This window comes from Dendrobates tinctorius, unplaced genomic scaffold (genome assembly GCF_039654945.1).
Source record: "Dendrobates tinctorius isolate UK_male_01 unplaced genomic scaffold, ASM3965494v1 ptg000020l, whole genome shotgun sequence".
Classification (NCBI taxonomy): domain Eukaryota; kingdom Metazoa; phylum Chordata; class Amphibia; order Anura; family Dendrobatidae; genus Dendrobates; species Dendrobates tinctorius.
The window spans coordinates 23,835,327-23,854,090 of record NW_027361688.1 but is presented as its reverse complement, the minus strand read 5'-3'; the positions used below and the strand labels follow the sequence as shown (position 1 = coordinate 23,854,090).

At 34.3% G+C, this 18,764-nt stretch overlaps 1 protein-coding gene across 1 annotated transcript; it reads right to left on the bottom strand.

The window, feature by feature from the left end:
- Positions 1 to 6,324: 6,324 nt before the first annotated feature.
- Positions 6,325 to 10,187, bottom strand: HAND1 (heart and neural crest derivatives expressed 1). The gene is made up of 2 exons (XM_073567338.1): positions 9,416 to 10,187; positions 6,325 to 7,451 (listed from the first exon to the last, which is right to left on the bottom strand). The coding sequence occupies exons 1-2, from the start codon at positions 9,911 to 9,913 to the stop codon at positions 7,350 to 7,352; spliced, it is 600 nt and encodes a 199-aa protein (XP_073423439.1). The 5' UTR covers positions 9,914 to 10,187; the 3' UTR covers positions 6,325 to 7,349.
- Positions 10,188 to 18,764: the final 8,577 nt, after the last annotated feature.

The window sequence follows — 18,764 nt, the reverse complement described above, 5'->3', positions numbered from 1 at the left end:
TGTAAAATAAATCGTTGCAGAATTTTGAATCTAAAATTAAATAACATTAATGTTTTAGTTTTTGCTGCAGAAATGCTCTTTAATGTTTTTTTTGTTTGTTTGTTTTTTACCTGAACCTTATGGATCCAATTGATTGATATTGGGATTATATTACTTTTCTTGCTTGTACAAAAATTAACAAGCTTGCTCTCCATCTCCTTTTTTTTTAGGCTTCCAGGCTTTTCATTGTATTTTATATGTTCTCTCCTTCCTCTCCAGGCTTGTGTTTTGTGTCAGATAAGTCAGACAGCGAAACATAAAATTTAATTGATGGATTTACAAGTCGAGGTTTATTTGCCTCAAATCTGGATTAGGTCTGAATGAATTAATAGGGTGTCTGTGAGTTTAGATCACTTCCTATCATTCCCCGTCATGACACATCTAGAGGTGGCCAGAAAGACAGGGAGTTCCACCGGTCTGACCAAATGATAGACCGTGCCCTTTCCCTGAGTGATGCCGCTCTTTTATATATTTAACCCTTCCTGCCCCAAACCCTCTCTGCTAACTTTACGTAGTAATTATTTTTATATACTGCACTGAGAAGCAGTATACACCGTGAATGTATCCATAGGGCTCCATTCACCTGACGGAGGCCAAGAAAATGTCCCTTTGACCTATCTATCTATCTATCTATATATCTATCTATCTATTATCTATCTACACACGTTGTCAAAATTGTTGGTACCCCTCGTTTATTGACAGAAAAACCCACAATGGTGACAGAAATAACTTGAATCTAACAAAAGTAATAATAAATCAAAAATCTATGAAATTGAACAAATGAAAGTCAGACATTGCTTTTCAACCATCATTCCACACAATTTTTTAAAAATAAAGCTCATGAGATAGGCCTGGACAGAAATGATGGTGTTCTTAACTTAATATTTTGTTGCACAACCTATTGAGGCAATCACTGCAATCAAATGATTCCTGTAACTATCAATGAGACTTCTGCGCCTCTCGACAGGTGTTTTGGCCCACTCCTCAAGAGAAAACTGCTCCAGTTGTCTCGTGTTTGAAGGTTGTCTTTTCCAGGTGGCATGTTTCAGCTCATTCCAAAGATGCTCAATAGGATTTAGGTCAGGGCTCATAGAAGGCCACTTCAGAATAGTCCAATGTTTTCCTCTTAGCCATTCTTGGGTGTTTTTATCTGTGTGTTTTCGGCCATTATCCTGTTGTAAGACCCATGACCTGCGACTGAGACCAAGATTTCTGACACTAGGCAGCACACTTCTCGATAGAATCCCTTGATAGTTTTGAGATTTCATTGTACCCTGCACAGATTCTAGACACCCTGTGCCTGATGCAGCAAAGCAGCCCCAGAACATAACAGAGCCTCCTCCATGTTTCACAGTAGGGACAGTGTTCTTTTCTTGATATGCTTCATTTTTCCATCTGTGAACATAGAGCTGATGTGCCTTGCCAAGAAGTTCCATTTTTGTCTCATCTGTCTATAGGACATTCTTCCAGAAGCTTTGTGGCTTGTCAACATGAAGTTTGGCAAATTCCAGTCTAGCTTTTTTGTGATTTTTGTTTTCCACAATGGTGTCCTCCTTGGTTGTCTCCCATGAAGTCCACTTTGGCTCATGCAACGACAGATGGTGTGATCTGACACTGATGTTGCTTGAGCTTGAAATTTACCTTTGATCTGTTTAGAAGTTTTTCTGGGCTCTTTTGTTACCATTCATATTATCCGTTTCTTTGATTTGTCATACATTTTCTTCCTGCGGCCACATCCAGGGAGGTCGGCTACAGTCCCATGGAGCTTAAATTTCTGAATAAAATGTGCAGCTGTAGTCACAGGAACATCAAGCTGCTTGGAGATGGTCTTATAACTTTTACCTTTAACATGTTTGTCTATAATTTTCTTTCTAATCTCCTGAAACAACTCTTTCCTTCGCTTCCTCTGGTCCATGTTGAGTGTGATACACACCATGTCACCAAACAGCACAGTGAGTATCTGTAGCCCTCTATACAGGCCACTCACTGATTCCAAGAGTGTAGACACCTGTGATGCTAATTAGTGGACACACACCTTGATTTAACATGTCCCTTTTGTCACATTATTTTCAGGGATACCATCATTTCTTTCCAGGCCTATCATCTATCTATTATCTATCTGTCTATTATCTATCTATTATCTAGCAATCTATCTATCTGTCGGCTGTTGGCCTCTATCTTGACTCTTTTGAGGAGGTAGTGGAAGATAGGATTCAGAAGAAGTGTAGGGCTATAATGAAACAATACACACCCACTATACGAGCTGCTCGTGAAACAGAAGAGCGCATTCAGCAGCCGTCTAATCCTACTTAGGTGCAAGAAGGAGAAATTCAGGAGATTGCTTCTGCCTACTGCTATGGGGATATATAACAATTTCCTAAGGGTGAAAGACGACAATGACCTGGCTGGTGCACTAATAGCAATGATCAGAGATTTAAGAATTAAGTATCTGCACTTACACAAATTTGTTTGTTACGCAATGTGGTTAGTCATGTGAAAGATCTGTGTCTAGGAATTACTTTATGTAATGCTGTTTGTAATGTTGTAATGTTTGGAATGCTGTTTGTAACGCTGCTGTAATACCATAATTTCCCTCGGGATTAATAAAGTGTATCATATCTGTCTACTCTCTATCTATCTACTCTATCCATCATCTATCTATCTATCTATCTATCTATCTATATATCTGTGTGTCTATCTATCTGTCTATCTATCTATCTATTATCTATGTATCATCTATCTGTTATCTATCTATCTATCATCTATCTGTTATCTATCTATCTATCTATCATCTATCTATTATCTATCTATCCCATATCTATCTATTATCTATCTATCTATCTATCTATCTATTTCTATCTATCCCATATCTATCTATCTATCTATCTATTTATGTCATATCTATTGTATCTATTCATTATCTATCAATCTATAATCATTTTATCTATCTATTTCATATATCTATCTATTTTATTTTCTGTAAATCTAACAATGGAAAGACAATGACGTAGCACTTGTCCAAATATTACTGGGTGCAAGGCCTCCAAGTTTGTCATCAAAAACCTCAGCATACTTAGCAATCCCAAAAATGGGTGCAGCACTTCAAAATTAAATCGCAAAAATATGGACTTTAATTTGCCCGTGAAGCATTAGTTTAGTTAATAAAAAACACAGACTTTAATCATCTAATTTCGAAGTCCTGTCCCTTTTTGGGGCTATATACCGTATCTATCCATCTATCTATCTATGTATCTAATATAAAGAGAAACAGCACTCTCATTTGAAAAAAAGGTTAAAAATTTGTATTTATTCCAAGCCCATGTACATAGGCTTGGAATACTTTTTACTTTTATACTTTGTTTTTTAAATGGGTGTTCTGCCTCTGTCTATCTATCTATCTTCTATTTTATATCTAACACACACACAAACACACACATATATGTTTGAGAAAGGCTTCAAATTAGACACTGAGCAATACATGTATCTCGGTGAATAAAGTCCACTTTTTCACTTATTTCCTTTGAAGTGCTGCTTCCATTCTGTTTCTTCGCATATATATGGGGCGGACATATCATTGGTGTAGCCTGTGCCGCCACACAGGGGCCTAGAGGTAAGGGGGCCCATTGCTACCGCAAAACACAGTAAACTTATGCATTATGATGAGCTATTGGATGGCAGAGGGCTCATATATTGTTGTTACACAGATGCCTCTTCTGTCTGTGTCCACAAGTGATATGTCTATGTATATATATATATATATGTGTATAATCAAGGTGCTACCACAGTCACTACTGTATATAAGGACTCAGCCTATATATACCGTATATAAGCATCATATTAGGCCTCGGTGCCCACATATCAAGAGTCCCTGCTCTATTTCACTTTGATTGTCACATTTAGATAATGAAGTACAAAACAGATGGTGGAAAAAGAGTCAGCTGGTCCCATGGCCTCTCCACAATGGACGACAGGCTGTATGAGGCCTACATATTCCACAGCCCAGTGCATGTATTTACACACACCTAGATAACCCATAGCAACCAATCAGATTCCGCCTCTTATTTACCTGAGGGCTTTTGAAAAATGAAAACATAAACCTGATTGGTTGCTGTGAGCAGCTGCTCTCCTAATTAATGCTTGTGCCAGTTTTCTCCTCATAGCTGTATGGACTGAGGCACGCTTACACCCTGTCTGCTCTTCTGGCCAGTGACTATAGGTGGCCGCGCAGTATCTATCCATCTGTCTGTCTTGTAGAAAATTATACCAGAAAACAGCACTAGCTACAATAATTTGGGTTCCAAGCCTCTTAGGAAATTGCCAAGCCTACCAAATAAAATAAATAAAGGGTGGCCGCACACCATAAAGTGCGATAGAAGTTGAGAAAGATTTCACGCCTTGAACCAAAACGCTGCTACATGGGCTAATAAAGTCCACGTCTATTGCACTTTATCTTGTCGGTGTGTGCACACCATTTATTTATCTTTCTACTTATCTAAAGCAGAATAAAATCGATAATATACATCCATAGTCACTACCATGTGAAATTATACAAGAAGCATAAATACGAATCTATCCCGAAAAATCAAAATACAAATCCTCTAGACAAAATAGACATAGCTACAGATATAGATATCATACTCAGTGACACTCTTGGCCTTCCTTGGATGACTATATCCCCCTCTCTATCTGTCATCTTTCTTTATCCTCTATCTATCTATCTATCTGAGACACAACAAGAAAACATACTTGCAAAAATATTCTGCGGTAAAATATATGACAGTAATCAGCAAGTGCTGGATAACAAATACAGGGTATTTAGTCGATACGATTTTTTGCAAAAAAAATGTATACCAAGCTGCTTCACCACGTCAAGGTAACCCGTATTGAAGCAGTCCCTATCTGTCTGTCTGTCTGTTATGCAGCCCCAGTCACTGTGTAAGCTGCAGATAGTATAGCGCCAATGGACAGCTATAAGGGAGTATTTAATATTATATGACATCTGATGAAAGGTAATATTTTTCTTTCTAGATTGTGCATGAATCTGGCAAAAATGTGTTTTCTGTATAAAATCAAAAGTTCACAGAGATACAATATGCCCAAAGACTTGTATGAGTGCTGCATTATGGCTACATAGAAATCAGACAATCTCTATGAGCCATCTTATACACATGGGCATATTGTGGCTTCATTCTGTAGGTCTGCTATAGAGGCGCATATACACTGTGCTGTACAGATTCCATACTAATCACACGGGCACTTGTGTACAGTCTCTAGTGCTAACAGCACTGCATCTTGTAAAAGGTCTAATAGCGCCTGTATGGATGTGCAGGGAGGTTGTAAAGTTCCACTCTAAGATAGATAGATAATAGAAAGATGGATAATAGATAGATAGATAATAAATAGATGATAGATAGATAATAGATAATATAAAGATAGATAGATAATAGAAAGATGTAATAGATAGATAATAGATAGATGATCGATAGATAGATAATAGAAAGATGGATAATAGATAGATAGATAATAGATAGATGATAGATAGATAGATAGATAGATAGATAATAGATAATACAAAGATAGATAATAGAAAGATGGATAATAGATAATAGATAGATGATAGATAGATAGATAGATAATAGAAAAATGGATAATAGATAGATAGATAGATAATAGATGATAGATAATAGAAAGATGGATAATAGATAGATAGATAGATAATAGATAGTTAAATGGATAGATAATAGATTTAGAGATAGATATATAGATAGATAGATAATAGATAATAGATAGATTTGAGGATAGATAGATAATAAGTAAATAATAGATAGATAATAGATATATAGATAATAGCTAGATATGAGGATAGATAGATGATAGATAGATTGATAGATAGATAATAGATAAATGGATAGATAATAGATTTAGAGATAGAAGACAGACAGATAAATAGATAGATATGATAATAGATAGATAAATAATAGATAAATGATATATAGATAATAGCTAGATATGAGGATAGATAGATAATAGATAGATAGATAATCAATAGATAATAGATAGATGATAGATAAATAAGAAGATAGATACTGTAAATAGATTTTTACATAAATAACAATTACTAAGCCATGCTTAGTTTTTTTTTTACTGCCATAATTTTTTTTCTCAAATTTCTTTCAAATAAAAAAAAAATATCTTAAATCTGAATCTCAAATAATCTTAAAAGAATAAAAGTCAGAAAGTGAAACTGAGTGATATTTTTTTTTCTTTGTTTTATGTTATGACCAACATAAATATTTTTTCTAGTGAGTGATGAAAACATGAGGTAGTATACATATTTTACAGTCAGGTCACACACATAGGTAGTTAAAGGCATTGAAAAATATTTTTTTTATTATGTACAAAAAAAAAAGATTTAAAAAAAAAAAGTTTACGTATAACAAACATCCAGGCAGAGAAAAACGTATGGAAAAGCACGGGAAACCAGCGCACCTGAAAATGATCAAAACTCTGTTTTTAATTCACAGATCATTTGGTGCGCCTGTGGCACAACCAGCATGTTAACATCTAAAGATTGGGAGATGGATCATGGGAGCATAAAATATGAATTTTTTTTTTTTTTTTTTTTAAATGCAGGCATTAAAAAAAAAATGGAATTTGTCTGCAAATATAAATTAATAAACAATGTATATCATCTAATCACAAAGAAAAAAAATACTTGCAGCGTACGTTTTTTTAAGAACACAATGTTTGTGATATATTTATTTTAAAAATGACATTGTATTTTAAATCATTTCAGTGTAAAAAAAAAATTTGTGCTGTAAAATAAAATGCAAAAATTTGAGGATTCGCTTCTAAATGAGAAGTAATGGGAAAAAAAAAAGAACCCGTTTTGCATTCACAAAAAAAAATAAAAATAAAATAAATTAAGAATTAAAAAAGAAATTAAAAAAAAAAATCCCTGAGTCAATTGAACACATCTCTAATGGTCCAGCTTTATATATATATTTTATATACATTTTCTAGCCCCTGTAGTCTAAGTCTGTTGAGGGCAGTTTATAATTTTCAGTCTTCTCACGAAAACACATGGCAATCATTTGTGCACAATCCTGTCTTCAGAAAATCCTTTCATAGTCCTTTTATTGTCCACAGTATATATATATATATTTTTTTTTTCATTAATTGCACATAAATACAGATGACTGTTCTTTAACTACCCAGCCTGAAGAAGAGTGCTCATCACATATATTCCTTTTCATTTCTGATTTGTCGGACACAGTTACAGTGCATTCAGGATCCTTCTAGTGGATTTCCTATGGGTTTAATTCTAAGGCCCAGACCTGTTGTGGCCACCCCGTCCTTCCCTTTATTTTCTTCTCTCCTTGGGGTGCAGCACTCCAAACTCCATCACTTTGCTGCAAAAGAGAAGAAAATACCAATTAATTTTATATATATGTATATAAATTCAATATATTTTAATATTTAATAATTCATAAAAATGTGTATATAAAGTAATAATAAATTATATTACATAAAATAATATTAAAACATTATCTGAAATGTCCTCAGTTGATAAATCCAAAAATAAAGCGGACAGTTCCCTGGAAAATTAAAAATTCTGCTATATTTTATAATAAAATAATAAAAAATAATAAAATAAAAAATATATAATAAAAATTAAAAAACAATAAATAAAAATAATAAAATAAAAAATAATGATGATACAGTTCAGATTATATGCTACAATTTTGCTTTTTATTTAATACTGAACTTTCTAGTGCAGAAAAATGTATATTTTATTTCCAAGGGCCACTTGGGAGAAAGGATAAACATTCTTCTCTCAGCTGTTTTTCTAGGGTTAGCGTCATGTATCATGGCTATGGTAAATAAAGCCCAAATCATCTAAATTATTTGCAGCCTTGTGTACACTAGAATACAGCAACATTTTGAGGATTATGTTTGGAGACCTCTTGAGAACCATTAAGGTATTTTATGACTCTAGGACTTTCTCACTTTTTTCTTTTGAGAACTTGAGTAGCAAATATTGGACATGTTTACAGTGCTGAATACAGAATTATAAAATGGTATTAAGTATGTCACATATCATGCAGATGTTACAGAAAGAGTTGTAGAGAGACAGAGAGAGACAAGAATTCAAGACAAAAATGAAAGAAAGAGAAAGAAAGAAGGAAGGTATAAGAAGATAAAAGGTAAGAAAGAATTAGAAAAATAAATAATATGAAAAGAACTAAAGAATGAGAGAGAAAGAAAGAGAAAAAGAAGGGGAATGTAAGGAGAAAACGTAAGAAAGAATGAGAAAAAAATAAATAATATGAAAAGAAATAAAGAATGAGAGAGAAAGGAAGAGAAAAAGAAGGGGAATGTATGGAGTAAAAGTAACAAAGAATGAGAAAAAAATAAAATGAAAAGAAAGAAACAAAGAGAAAAAGAAATGACAATGTAAGAAGAAATACAAAGAGATGAGAAAAATGAAGAAAAATTAAGAAGGAATGAGAAATAAAGAATCTGAAACAAAATGATTGAGAGAGAAAGAAAAAGAGAAAGAAGGAATGTAAGAAGAAACATGAGAGATAAAGGATGAGAAAGAAAAGAATGAAAAAGAAAGAGAACGAAAGAAAAAAATAAGTGATGAGAGAAAAAGTAAGAATCATAATAATGTATGTAAAGCACTGCGAAATCAATGAAAAGAAATAAAGAAAGAAAAAGAATGAGACAAAGTAAGAAGATATGAAAAAGAAAAAGATGAAATGAGTGGAAGAAAAAGCAAGAAAGAATGAGAAAAAGAAAGAATAAGAAAAGATATAATGAATTCCAGAGAGAAAGAAATAAATAGTAAGGAGGAAAGAAAGAGAAAGAAAGAGAAAGAAAGAAAGAAAGAAAGAAAGAAAGAAAGAGAAAGAGAGCCCTGCAATTTGTTATGATATACAATATTTATCACAAGGAAGGCCTTATGTGGCCAAGAGAATTTTTAGATAAAAAACACATAAATAATTTATATAGAGAAAGAGAAGGCAAGAGGAAAATACAGAGTAAAGAAGCAGCTCAGAATCATAGGAATATAGAAAATGCACAGATTGTGGAAGGATCATAGATATATAGATGATAATACATATATACACATTCTTCTAAGTAAAATATAACTATGTATGAACATTTCTGATAATAGATACTAAAATAGAAATGTTATAATTTTATATTTACATTAATTTATATACATATATATTTACACACACACATCTATCTAATTATATTTATAGACATATGTGCTTATTGATATTGGATAGACCATATGATTATTTTGCTTTCTTCCTTGTATCACCCCTCTATGTGCACATTACATGTCTGTGGATGTACTTACAGCTTCTCTTTTCCGCTTACAGTCTCTATGATCCATTTTCTTCAGTTCGGCTTTGAACCCTTCTGTGCCCCCAGGGTCATTGTCCTTTGCCAGGACATCCATTAAGTAGCCTATGTAGCTGGTGGCCAGCCTGAGGGTCTTTATTTTAGAGAGCTTGGTATCGGCTGGTACATTGGGGATGCATTCTCTGAGCTCTGCAAAGGCACTGTTAATACTTTCTGTCCTCCTCCTTTCCTTTTTGGGGGGCGCTCCTTTTCTCCTTGCCAGGCGACCACCTAGAGCCTCCAGGCGGCTGCTGCTGCTCTGGGCAGGACCTACAGTGCCATACTCAGGGCTATAGGGAGGTTGGGTGGCAAACTCTGAAGGGGACACTTCCCCTGGATTTAGGACCCATCCTTGGAAGAAAGGTCTATCCTGGTGGCATCTAGAGCCAGGGGTGAAGAGATAAGGTTCTGGCACCATGTGATGATGATGCTGGTAACTCCCAATGATGTTCATGGCAGAAGGTGCCCAGATCACCAACCTCCAGCAAGTCTCTGTCCTCTTCTAGTTCTCAGACTTTGTAGGAACTCCCCATAGACTCAAGATCCGAAAAAGACCCTCAAACTCCAAGAAGATAAAGAAGATCACAGCCAGTGAAGAGGAAGCAGGCTATAGGTTCCAGCATCCAGCGCTATACTGGGGCTCACTTGCTAAGCCAACATATATATATTGAAGATTAGAAAGGCTCAGAAAAGGCTGAGATACAATAACAGATCTTATCCAGGCTCCAGCTCTGCACCTCTCAGCACATTAACCCTTCTGCCTCTCCTCAGGGTCTTTATAATCAGCTCAGGCCCTGATGTCAAAATCTTCAGGGAGCCAATAAGAAAGGGGAGGAGGAGGAAGGAGAAAAGGGGGGGGGGGGTGCTGGGAGGATGCTCAGTCACCTGGAGCCCCCCACTACCTAAAAATGGCCTGTCCGACTACAGGGGGTCACAGCTGATATTTAAACAATTAAAGTCACAGCACTACAAGCCAATGACAGTGCACTTATATTTTTATTTCTATTTTTTATATATATTTTTTTAATAATTTTTTTCTTCTTGTTCTTGTTTTTCTACACTGTTTGTAGCTCCTTTTGGATTTTCATAGCTATTTGTTTTACATTCTTATATAATTCGATTGGAGTCAGAGGTAAAACAAGTGAGTATTAAAACATCAAAAGAGCTCCATGGACTGCAGAGAACACAGCACAGGATACAGGGAGACATCAGTCAGCTCATTAGTGGGAGACTTAGGGATATTTACTATATGATTTCATTTTTATATTCTTTCCTAATAGCTTCTACAGTTTCTGATGTAAAATGTATTGACATATCAGTTAATATCATACATGGTATTTTTAATATTTATACTATTTTATTAACATTTTTAAATGATTATACATATGTATATTATTATAATTATTACTGTCATTACTACTGCAAACTATACAGTGGAGATTAAACCTAAATATGGATATTTCATATTATTATTATTATTATTATTATCATATTACTACTACTGGAAATTCACAATGGAGACTCATTTAATAATAATAATAATAATTAGTAGTACGTAGAATACGTATTGTAGAATACAGTGCATATATATTGTGCAACACCATATTTTATACACTGTAGATAGACAGACATAGATAGTAAGATAGATAGATATATAGATATAGGATGGATAGATGATAGAAAGAAAAAAGATAGATAATACATAGATAATAAATAGATAATAGATAGATAATACATAGATAATAGATAGATTATAGATAGATGGTATATAGATAATAGATAGATAGATAGATAGATAGATAGATAGATGATAGATAGATAGATAGATAGATAGATAGATAGATAGATAGAGTATACATAGAACAATGGAGGCATAGAGACACTTAAGTTAAAAATAGAAGATCTGGAGCAGCACCAGGGTAAGGTGGGTGCAGAGCCCCCCTGGCAAAGACCAAGCCATCCAGATTAGAATTTAGGAATAGAGACAGCACACCAATAAATATGGCAACAAAAGCAAACAAAGAAGGTTTATTAACCCACAGTGACAGGGTATTGGTTCTAATGTATTAATGCCTGAAAAAGGTTCACACCACAGAACCGAAACGTTGCCGCTGCTACTATGAACTAATAAGCTGTTTGTTTTTATTGTATCATACTACTCGGTGTGCTGCCTCCATTCCTTACTTCTTACACTTAACTTTATCCCTTTCAAAAACTTGGGACTAAAATCTCTGTAAAGGAAGAATATATAAAAATACACATTCATTAGGTGCTAGAGACACGAAAACAATCTATACCGCCGTTAGGTTTTAGGGGTAAATGCACAACATGTCTATTGTCATACAGGGCTCCTAGTTGTCCTGATCAGGCTGTGACTCCCCCGAGATTTGTGGACCATTAATGGAAATGTAACAGTGTCGGGAAGGTGTAACTGCACCAGGCAGGTCCTCATTATCTACTGTCATTATTATTATTCTATAGAAATGTGCGTATCACTTTATCTATCTATTATCTATCTATCATCTATCTATCTACCTATCTATCTATCTATTATCTATATATTTATCTATCTATCTATCTGTCATCTATCTATTATCTATCTATCTATCTATCTATCTATCTGTCTATCATCTATCTATCTATTTTATATCTATCTATCTATTATCTATCTATCTATCATCTATCTATCTATCTATTATCTATCTATCTATCAATCATTTATCTATTATCTATCAATTATCTATCTATCTATCTATCTATCTATCTATCTATCATCTTAAAAATAAATCTCACAGTATGAATTCCCGTCTACTTTCTCTCTCTCTCTTTAATATGGGTTGTCAGATATAAGTTACTGTCATAATCTTGTGCATTACCCACAGGGCCATAATATTCTGAAAGACAATATACCGACAATGTAACATCACTGACATCAATATCTGCTAACACATATCCACATAATCACCATGGGCTCCAGACACAGCAGTGTATGGAATAATCCCTGCTACCAATACATATATACTGCACATCATATCAGTGTATTGGGGCCGCATTACTGAGTTACAGTGATCAAATAAGCAAAAGTAATTTTCTTATATGGACACTTTAAATTCTTGAATGAGTCAGCATCAACATGAGAAATATATGTATCTGTGCCAGAGAGACTCTACATACAGCCGAGTAGTGTCACTGGGATACATGGGGCTGTGTTAGATGGAAATATATATATATATATATATATATATATATATAAATATATTTACTTTTTTTCTGTAAGTTTTCATTCAAATGTTTATTTTGTATTTTATTTCTGTCCTGGATACCATCCAGTTAATAGTCATGAGTCAGAAATTACTATTGCAGTCTGCACTAAATGGAATTTTTCAGTAAAGATAAATAAGATGGGATATGAACATATAAAAAAAATGTTTTTTTTTAAATATGCCGTACTATTAAATATTTTATACATCGTAATAATTAGCATTTTATTGTATTTAGGCAACATTCTATGCAGATGAATTTATGCTTTATATATGTATGTGTGTATCTATGTATATATACATAATGTATAACTGTATTTTTCTGGGTAGTACTAATTATGTAACTCTATAGGGATAGTATCATGTATAGTGTGTGTGTATATATATATATATATATATATATACATATATTGTATTTTTCTTGCTACTGCTAATTGATTGTTTAGCTTTACAAGGATAGTATCATATATATATATATATATATATATATATATGTATATATATAATTGTATTTTTTGAATTGTACTAATTGATTATTATTTAGCTTTACGGAGACAGTGTTATATATATATATATATATATATATATATATATACATTTATTACTGTCTCTGTAGAGCTAAGTGATCAATTAGTACAATTCAAAAAACACAATTATATATATAGAGACATAACTGTATTTTTTGAATAGTACTGATTATCTTTACAGAGACAGTGTTATATACATATATATATATATATATATATATATATGTATAGCACTGTCTCTATGGAGCTAAGTGATCAATTAGTACTACTTAGAATAATGCTATCAATTTATATGTATGCATGTAATAATTATTTTATTTAGGTCTGCAAAGAATATGTTGTTTGCAGTAAAGATGTCCTCCCTAGTTCCCATATAGTAGAGCAACTATGCTGATTACTGCTGGCAGTGCAGGTATTATATTCGACATATCTCTGGATAAATTGCCTTTTTTGACCTTTTTTAATAGTCGGGGGAATGAATGTGTCAGGTCCCTGCTGCCATTCTCCCCTGAGAGGAGAGCAGGACCCTGATCCTACTGTCTGATCTGCAGCTTATCTTATCAGCTGTTTATGCTCTGGGTCTGTTTTACCTCCCAATCCTTAAAGTCCTTTCATTTATTGGGGGGACTACAGATAAGTACAAAACATTAAGGGAAATTATAGTCATTGACAGCATTGCTGGCACCTATACAAATACCAACAGTTCCTGGGTAGCTGGCACTGGACTGAAAGGTTTAAGAATTTTCCTCCAAAATTTAGAGAAAAATCACTTGTAATTAATATATGCTAATTCTATCTGGTTCTGGAAAAGCTGGGTGGTTACGCTAACAGTCCCCAGGGACCTTGTCAGCAAGTTTACCCAGACCAGTGAATGGTAAATGCCTGGTTATGCTATGATGGATCATCATTTCTAGTCTTAGATACATTTAATATTGAGGACTGTGGAAAGCTGGATGGCAAGCAAGGTGCAACTGAAACATTTGGGAAAGCTGGGTGAATCAAAGTAGCTCCTATCTAAGTGTTATCTGCTGGCTTTCCTGAATCTATGAATGTCAAATCTTTATAACTAAAAAAAAGTAACAATGTATCACTGACTATCTTCATCAGAAGTTTGGGAAACTGGAGAGTGACTGTTCTAGAAATTGTGATCAAAACAATACTGGATGAAACGTGATTTGTTACTTTATGCAATAATACATGAATCAGATGGGGAACTACAACTGCCAGCAAAAAAGGAACTGTGCATAGCCTTCTATGTTATTTTACTACTGCAACTATAAGGAGATGAGATCGAAAGATACATGACAGATGGATGTAAATAGCAATTTACAGAGACAGAGTGTTAGATAGATCAGAGATACCTGATGATAATAATAATAATAATAATAATAATAATAATAATAATAATAATAAATAGTATGTATTGTAGAATACAGGGCATAGATGTTGTGTAGCACCATATAGGTAGACAGACATAGAGAGATAGTAATATAGATAGATAGAGGATAGACAGATGGATAGATAGATAGATAGATAGATAATAGATAGATAGATAGATATTAGATAAAGGAGAGAGAAAAAGAAAAGAAAAAAATGAAAAAAGAAAAGAAATGAAACAAAGAAGAAGAAAGTAAAATAAATAATTAAAAAGAAGGAAAGAAAAATAATCTATCATCTATCTATCTATCTATCTATCTATCTATCTATCATTTATGTATCTATTATCTAGAAATCCAAAAATCAGAGGCAGCACACTGTGAAAAAAGAGCTATTTTATTTAGTCCTTTGTAGCCACGTTTATCTCTCTATCTATCTATCTATCTATCTATCTATCTATCTATCTATCTATCTATCTATCTATTATCTTTATATCTATCTATCTTTCATCTATCTATCATCTATCTATTTTCTATCTCTATCTCTATCTATCTATCTATCTATCTATATATCTATCTATTATCTATATGACTATTATCTATCTATTGTCTATCTATTATCTATCTATCTATCTATCTATCTCTATAGCTATCTATTTATTATCTATATGTCTATTATCTATCTATTGTCTATCTATTATCTATCTATCTATTATCTATCTATCTATTGTCTATCTATCTATTATCTATCTATCTATTATCTATCTATCTATCTATCTACCTATTGTCTATCTATCTATTATCTATCTAGCTATCTATCTATCTATTGTCTATCTATTGTCTATCTATCTATCTATCCCATCCATCCATTCGTCCGTGATCTAAGAACTACCTTGATGTTGTTAGATGTAATGAGATTGATTACAGATGTGAGATAGATAATGACATAGATATGAGATGGATAAAGGTAGATGGATAGAAAGATAAATAAAAAATAATGCAGCACTAATACCAATCAAGTACGGCTGCAATCATTCAGGTCCACAAACCCTTAGAGTAAAATATAAGAATAAAAATCAGATATCACTTTCATGTAGTCATGGGGAAAAAAAAATGTCAGTTTGTTCCTTGGCAAAGTACAATGTTTTGGGTCGCAATTGGAAGTGTTGTTGTTTTTTTTTTAGATAGATACATAGAAAAATAGATATTTTTTTTTAGATATGAGATAAATATACAGAAATGGGGTGGGGAAATAGATTTTTTTTGTAAATTGATTACTTTTGAAATGTCTTTTCTGTCTTTGATCATCTCCAAATAAGATACCCCCACCCCCTCTACATTCCTCCAGTGGAAACTATGAGTATAGATGATGTGGGGTTTGCTATGATTTGCATATTGTTACATGTTCTGATCTTCTTCCTCACACATCTGGCCTGTGTTAGCTCCATTGTGTCTGATGTCTCTCAGTATAGTTTGCAGGAGTCAGTGTAGGGGTGACTGCAGCATTATGGAGTATCACAGAGCGATGCCCGGTGACAGACACAGCCAAGTCCAGTCTATATGACAGCACATGGCAATCATAGGCAATCAGCCATTGTTCCCTTCACTCCTTTCTATACCAGCTTCACATTATGCAGATTTCCAGATTTGTTTATTTTTTTTTTTATTATTTTTCCCATAAAATCTATTACACTCTTCACACTATGATCTGCTATGTACAAAGGTTTTTTTTTTTAATGGACCCATGGCTGTGCTAAAACAATAAAAAAAAGACATACCTCCAGTCCCCTGTACTGCTACCGGTGTCCCCCACTACTCTCTTTCTTCTTCCTCTAGTGGTTGTGGGAGTATATCAGGTGACTGCTGTAGCCAATCATCAACTGTTGATTGGCCGCAGTGGTCACATTCTGTCTAAGCTGGAAAGAAGAGCTCTGAGACAGTTTATTTTAGCTCAGATGGAACATGTTGCACATCCTCCTCGGGGACACAAAACCTAAAGGCCAGTTAGGGATACTAGCAGCAATATTGTGGGGGCAGTGAGGATCTGGTAGGTTAACATGCATTTATTTTTCATTTGGCACCGCAATGGGCTATTTGCCACCCCAGTTACAATAGTTTTTGACGGTGCGCTGTACCAGTCACTGGAAACCGCAGTGAAGTGTTTTATCATAAAAAATGGATGCTTTCTTCTAGAAACAGTGCCACTTTTTCCCATGGGCCATGTGTGGTATTGCAGCTCCTCTCCATTGTGAAAGTCAGTCTCTGATAAGACCACTAGGCCCCAAAAAATCCCAGAACGAGTAGAGGTTTAAATGATGAAAACACAGGTTATACTGAATCTTTTCTCACAAAACTATATATCAATCTGTTCTGTAGCATGGTGCCTGCAGACTGGACGGGATTTTCTTGGTGACAGGTTCCCTTTAATCTCACGCACCACTTTTGAAGAGGATTGCAATAGACAACCACTGACCCTGTACAGACACCTCTCCTCCTCCTCTTTAGCCTATGTGACTTCTTCTGTACCTGGATGTAACTGATGACACATGGAGTATTGTATCTCAGACAGTCCGGGCTCCCAGTGTGCTCGCTCTGTGAATGCCAGGACGGCTGTGACGCACTCATGTGATATAAAACTGTTTAGAGAAAAGTAAAAATAGTCCTGTTATTTTATGTTTATGCGACCAGAAAACATCATGTAGGCGATTTCCTGAGTGCAGTGCTGAGAAACATGCATTCAGTGAAAGGTGAAAGCCGGAGGGGTGATACGTGGCCTGCGGGATTGTAATGTAACTGACACACAGTGCATTGTCCGCCGTCTCCAAACAATATATGGGACATTTGTAGCCCAAGAACTCCTAAAAATACAACATTGCACCTGCTTTGGAAGTAGAAATGGACCCCCCTAGCTCTTTGGTCCCTTTGCGGCCCCACAGGTTGCACCAATGATATGTCCGCCCTGTATCTATCTATCTTAAGTAATATTACGTAGTCTATATTAGATAACTGCGCACAGATTACATAACATTATAAATAGAGAGTAGTAATATAGACGTCATAGAACATAACAATAATGATTACCACAAATCCAATAACATTTTTTTAAATGCTGGGAGTTGTACTTCCTAAATGTATTCATGTAAATATTCAGGAACTACATTTCCATAAAATAGGAACTATATTTTTCTTCCTTTTTATTTTTTCTTTCTCTTCTTTTTATGATCACTTTCTCTTCTTCTTGTGAGAGCTCATTCCTTCCTTCTCTATTTATTTTGATAACTTTCTCTTTCCTTTCCCTCTTTTGATAACTATTTCTTTCTTTCCTTCATTTGATTTTTTTTCCTTCTTTCTTTCCTTCTTTATTTCTATCTTCACTTCATTCTTTCTTTCCTTCTTTCTTTTATTCTTTCTTTCCTTCTTTATTTTATTCTTTCTTTCCTTCTTTCTTTTCTTCTTTCTTTCCTCCTTTCTTTTTCTTTCTTCTTTCTTTCTTTTGTTCTTTCTTTCCTTCTTTCTTTACTTCTTTCTTTCCTTCTTTATTTCCTTTCTTTCTTTCTTTCTTTCTTTCTTTCTTTCTTTCTTTCCTTCTTTCTCTTTGTTTTCTTCTTTCTTTCTTTTCTTTCTTCATGGTGGCTAATTTGGCTGTCGAGAACAGAGAGCGTCTTTAGTCATTGCTGACATGGCTGCATCAGTGCCATTATGTCCACAGTATGTGACTGCTACATCCAGTCACTGTGCTAAGTGGTCTCGTGCGATCTAGTTCAATGAGCCCAATGATTGGCTGCAGTGGTCACATTCTGTACATGTGATATCACTGCTGCAGTTGGTCAACAAAGGCCAGGGGCAGCGCTGGAGCTCTGGTCAATGAGTAAAGCCATAACCCGCTTTTTACCTTTCTGACTGTGTTTTCACATTGCACTAGATATAGACATGGGTGCCTCTTTTTATTCTGGGTGCCCCAGGATCCCCCTGAGTAGTTCCTCCTGGCAAAAGTTTCCATTTAGCGAGCCATTCATTTTCTGGACACCCGATATTTTGGTGATGCAAACTAAGGCGCCCAATTAATCATTATCTTTACACCTTTTTTCTGGAGTAAAAATGGTTCTTATAGCAACGTATTTATTTCTTCATTATTCATTATT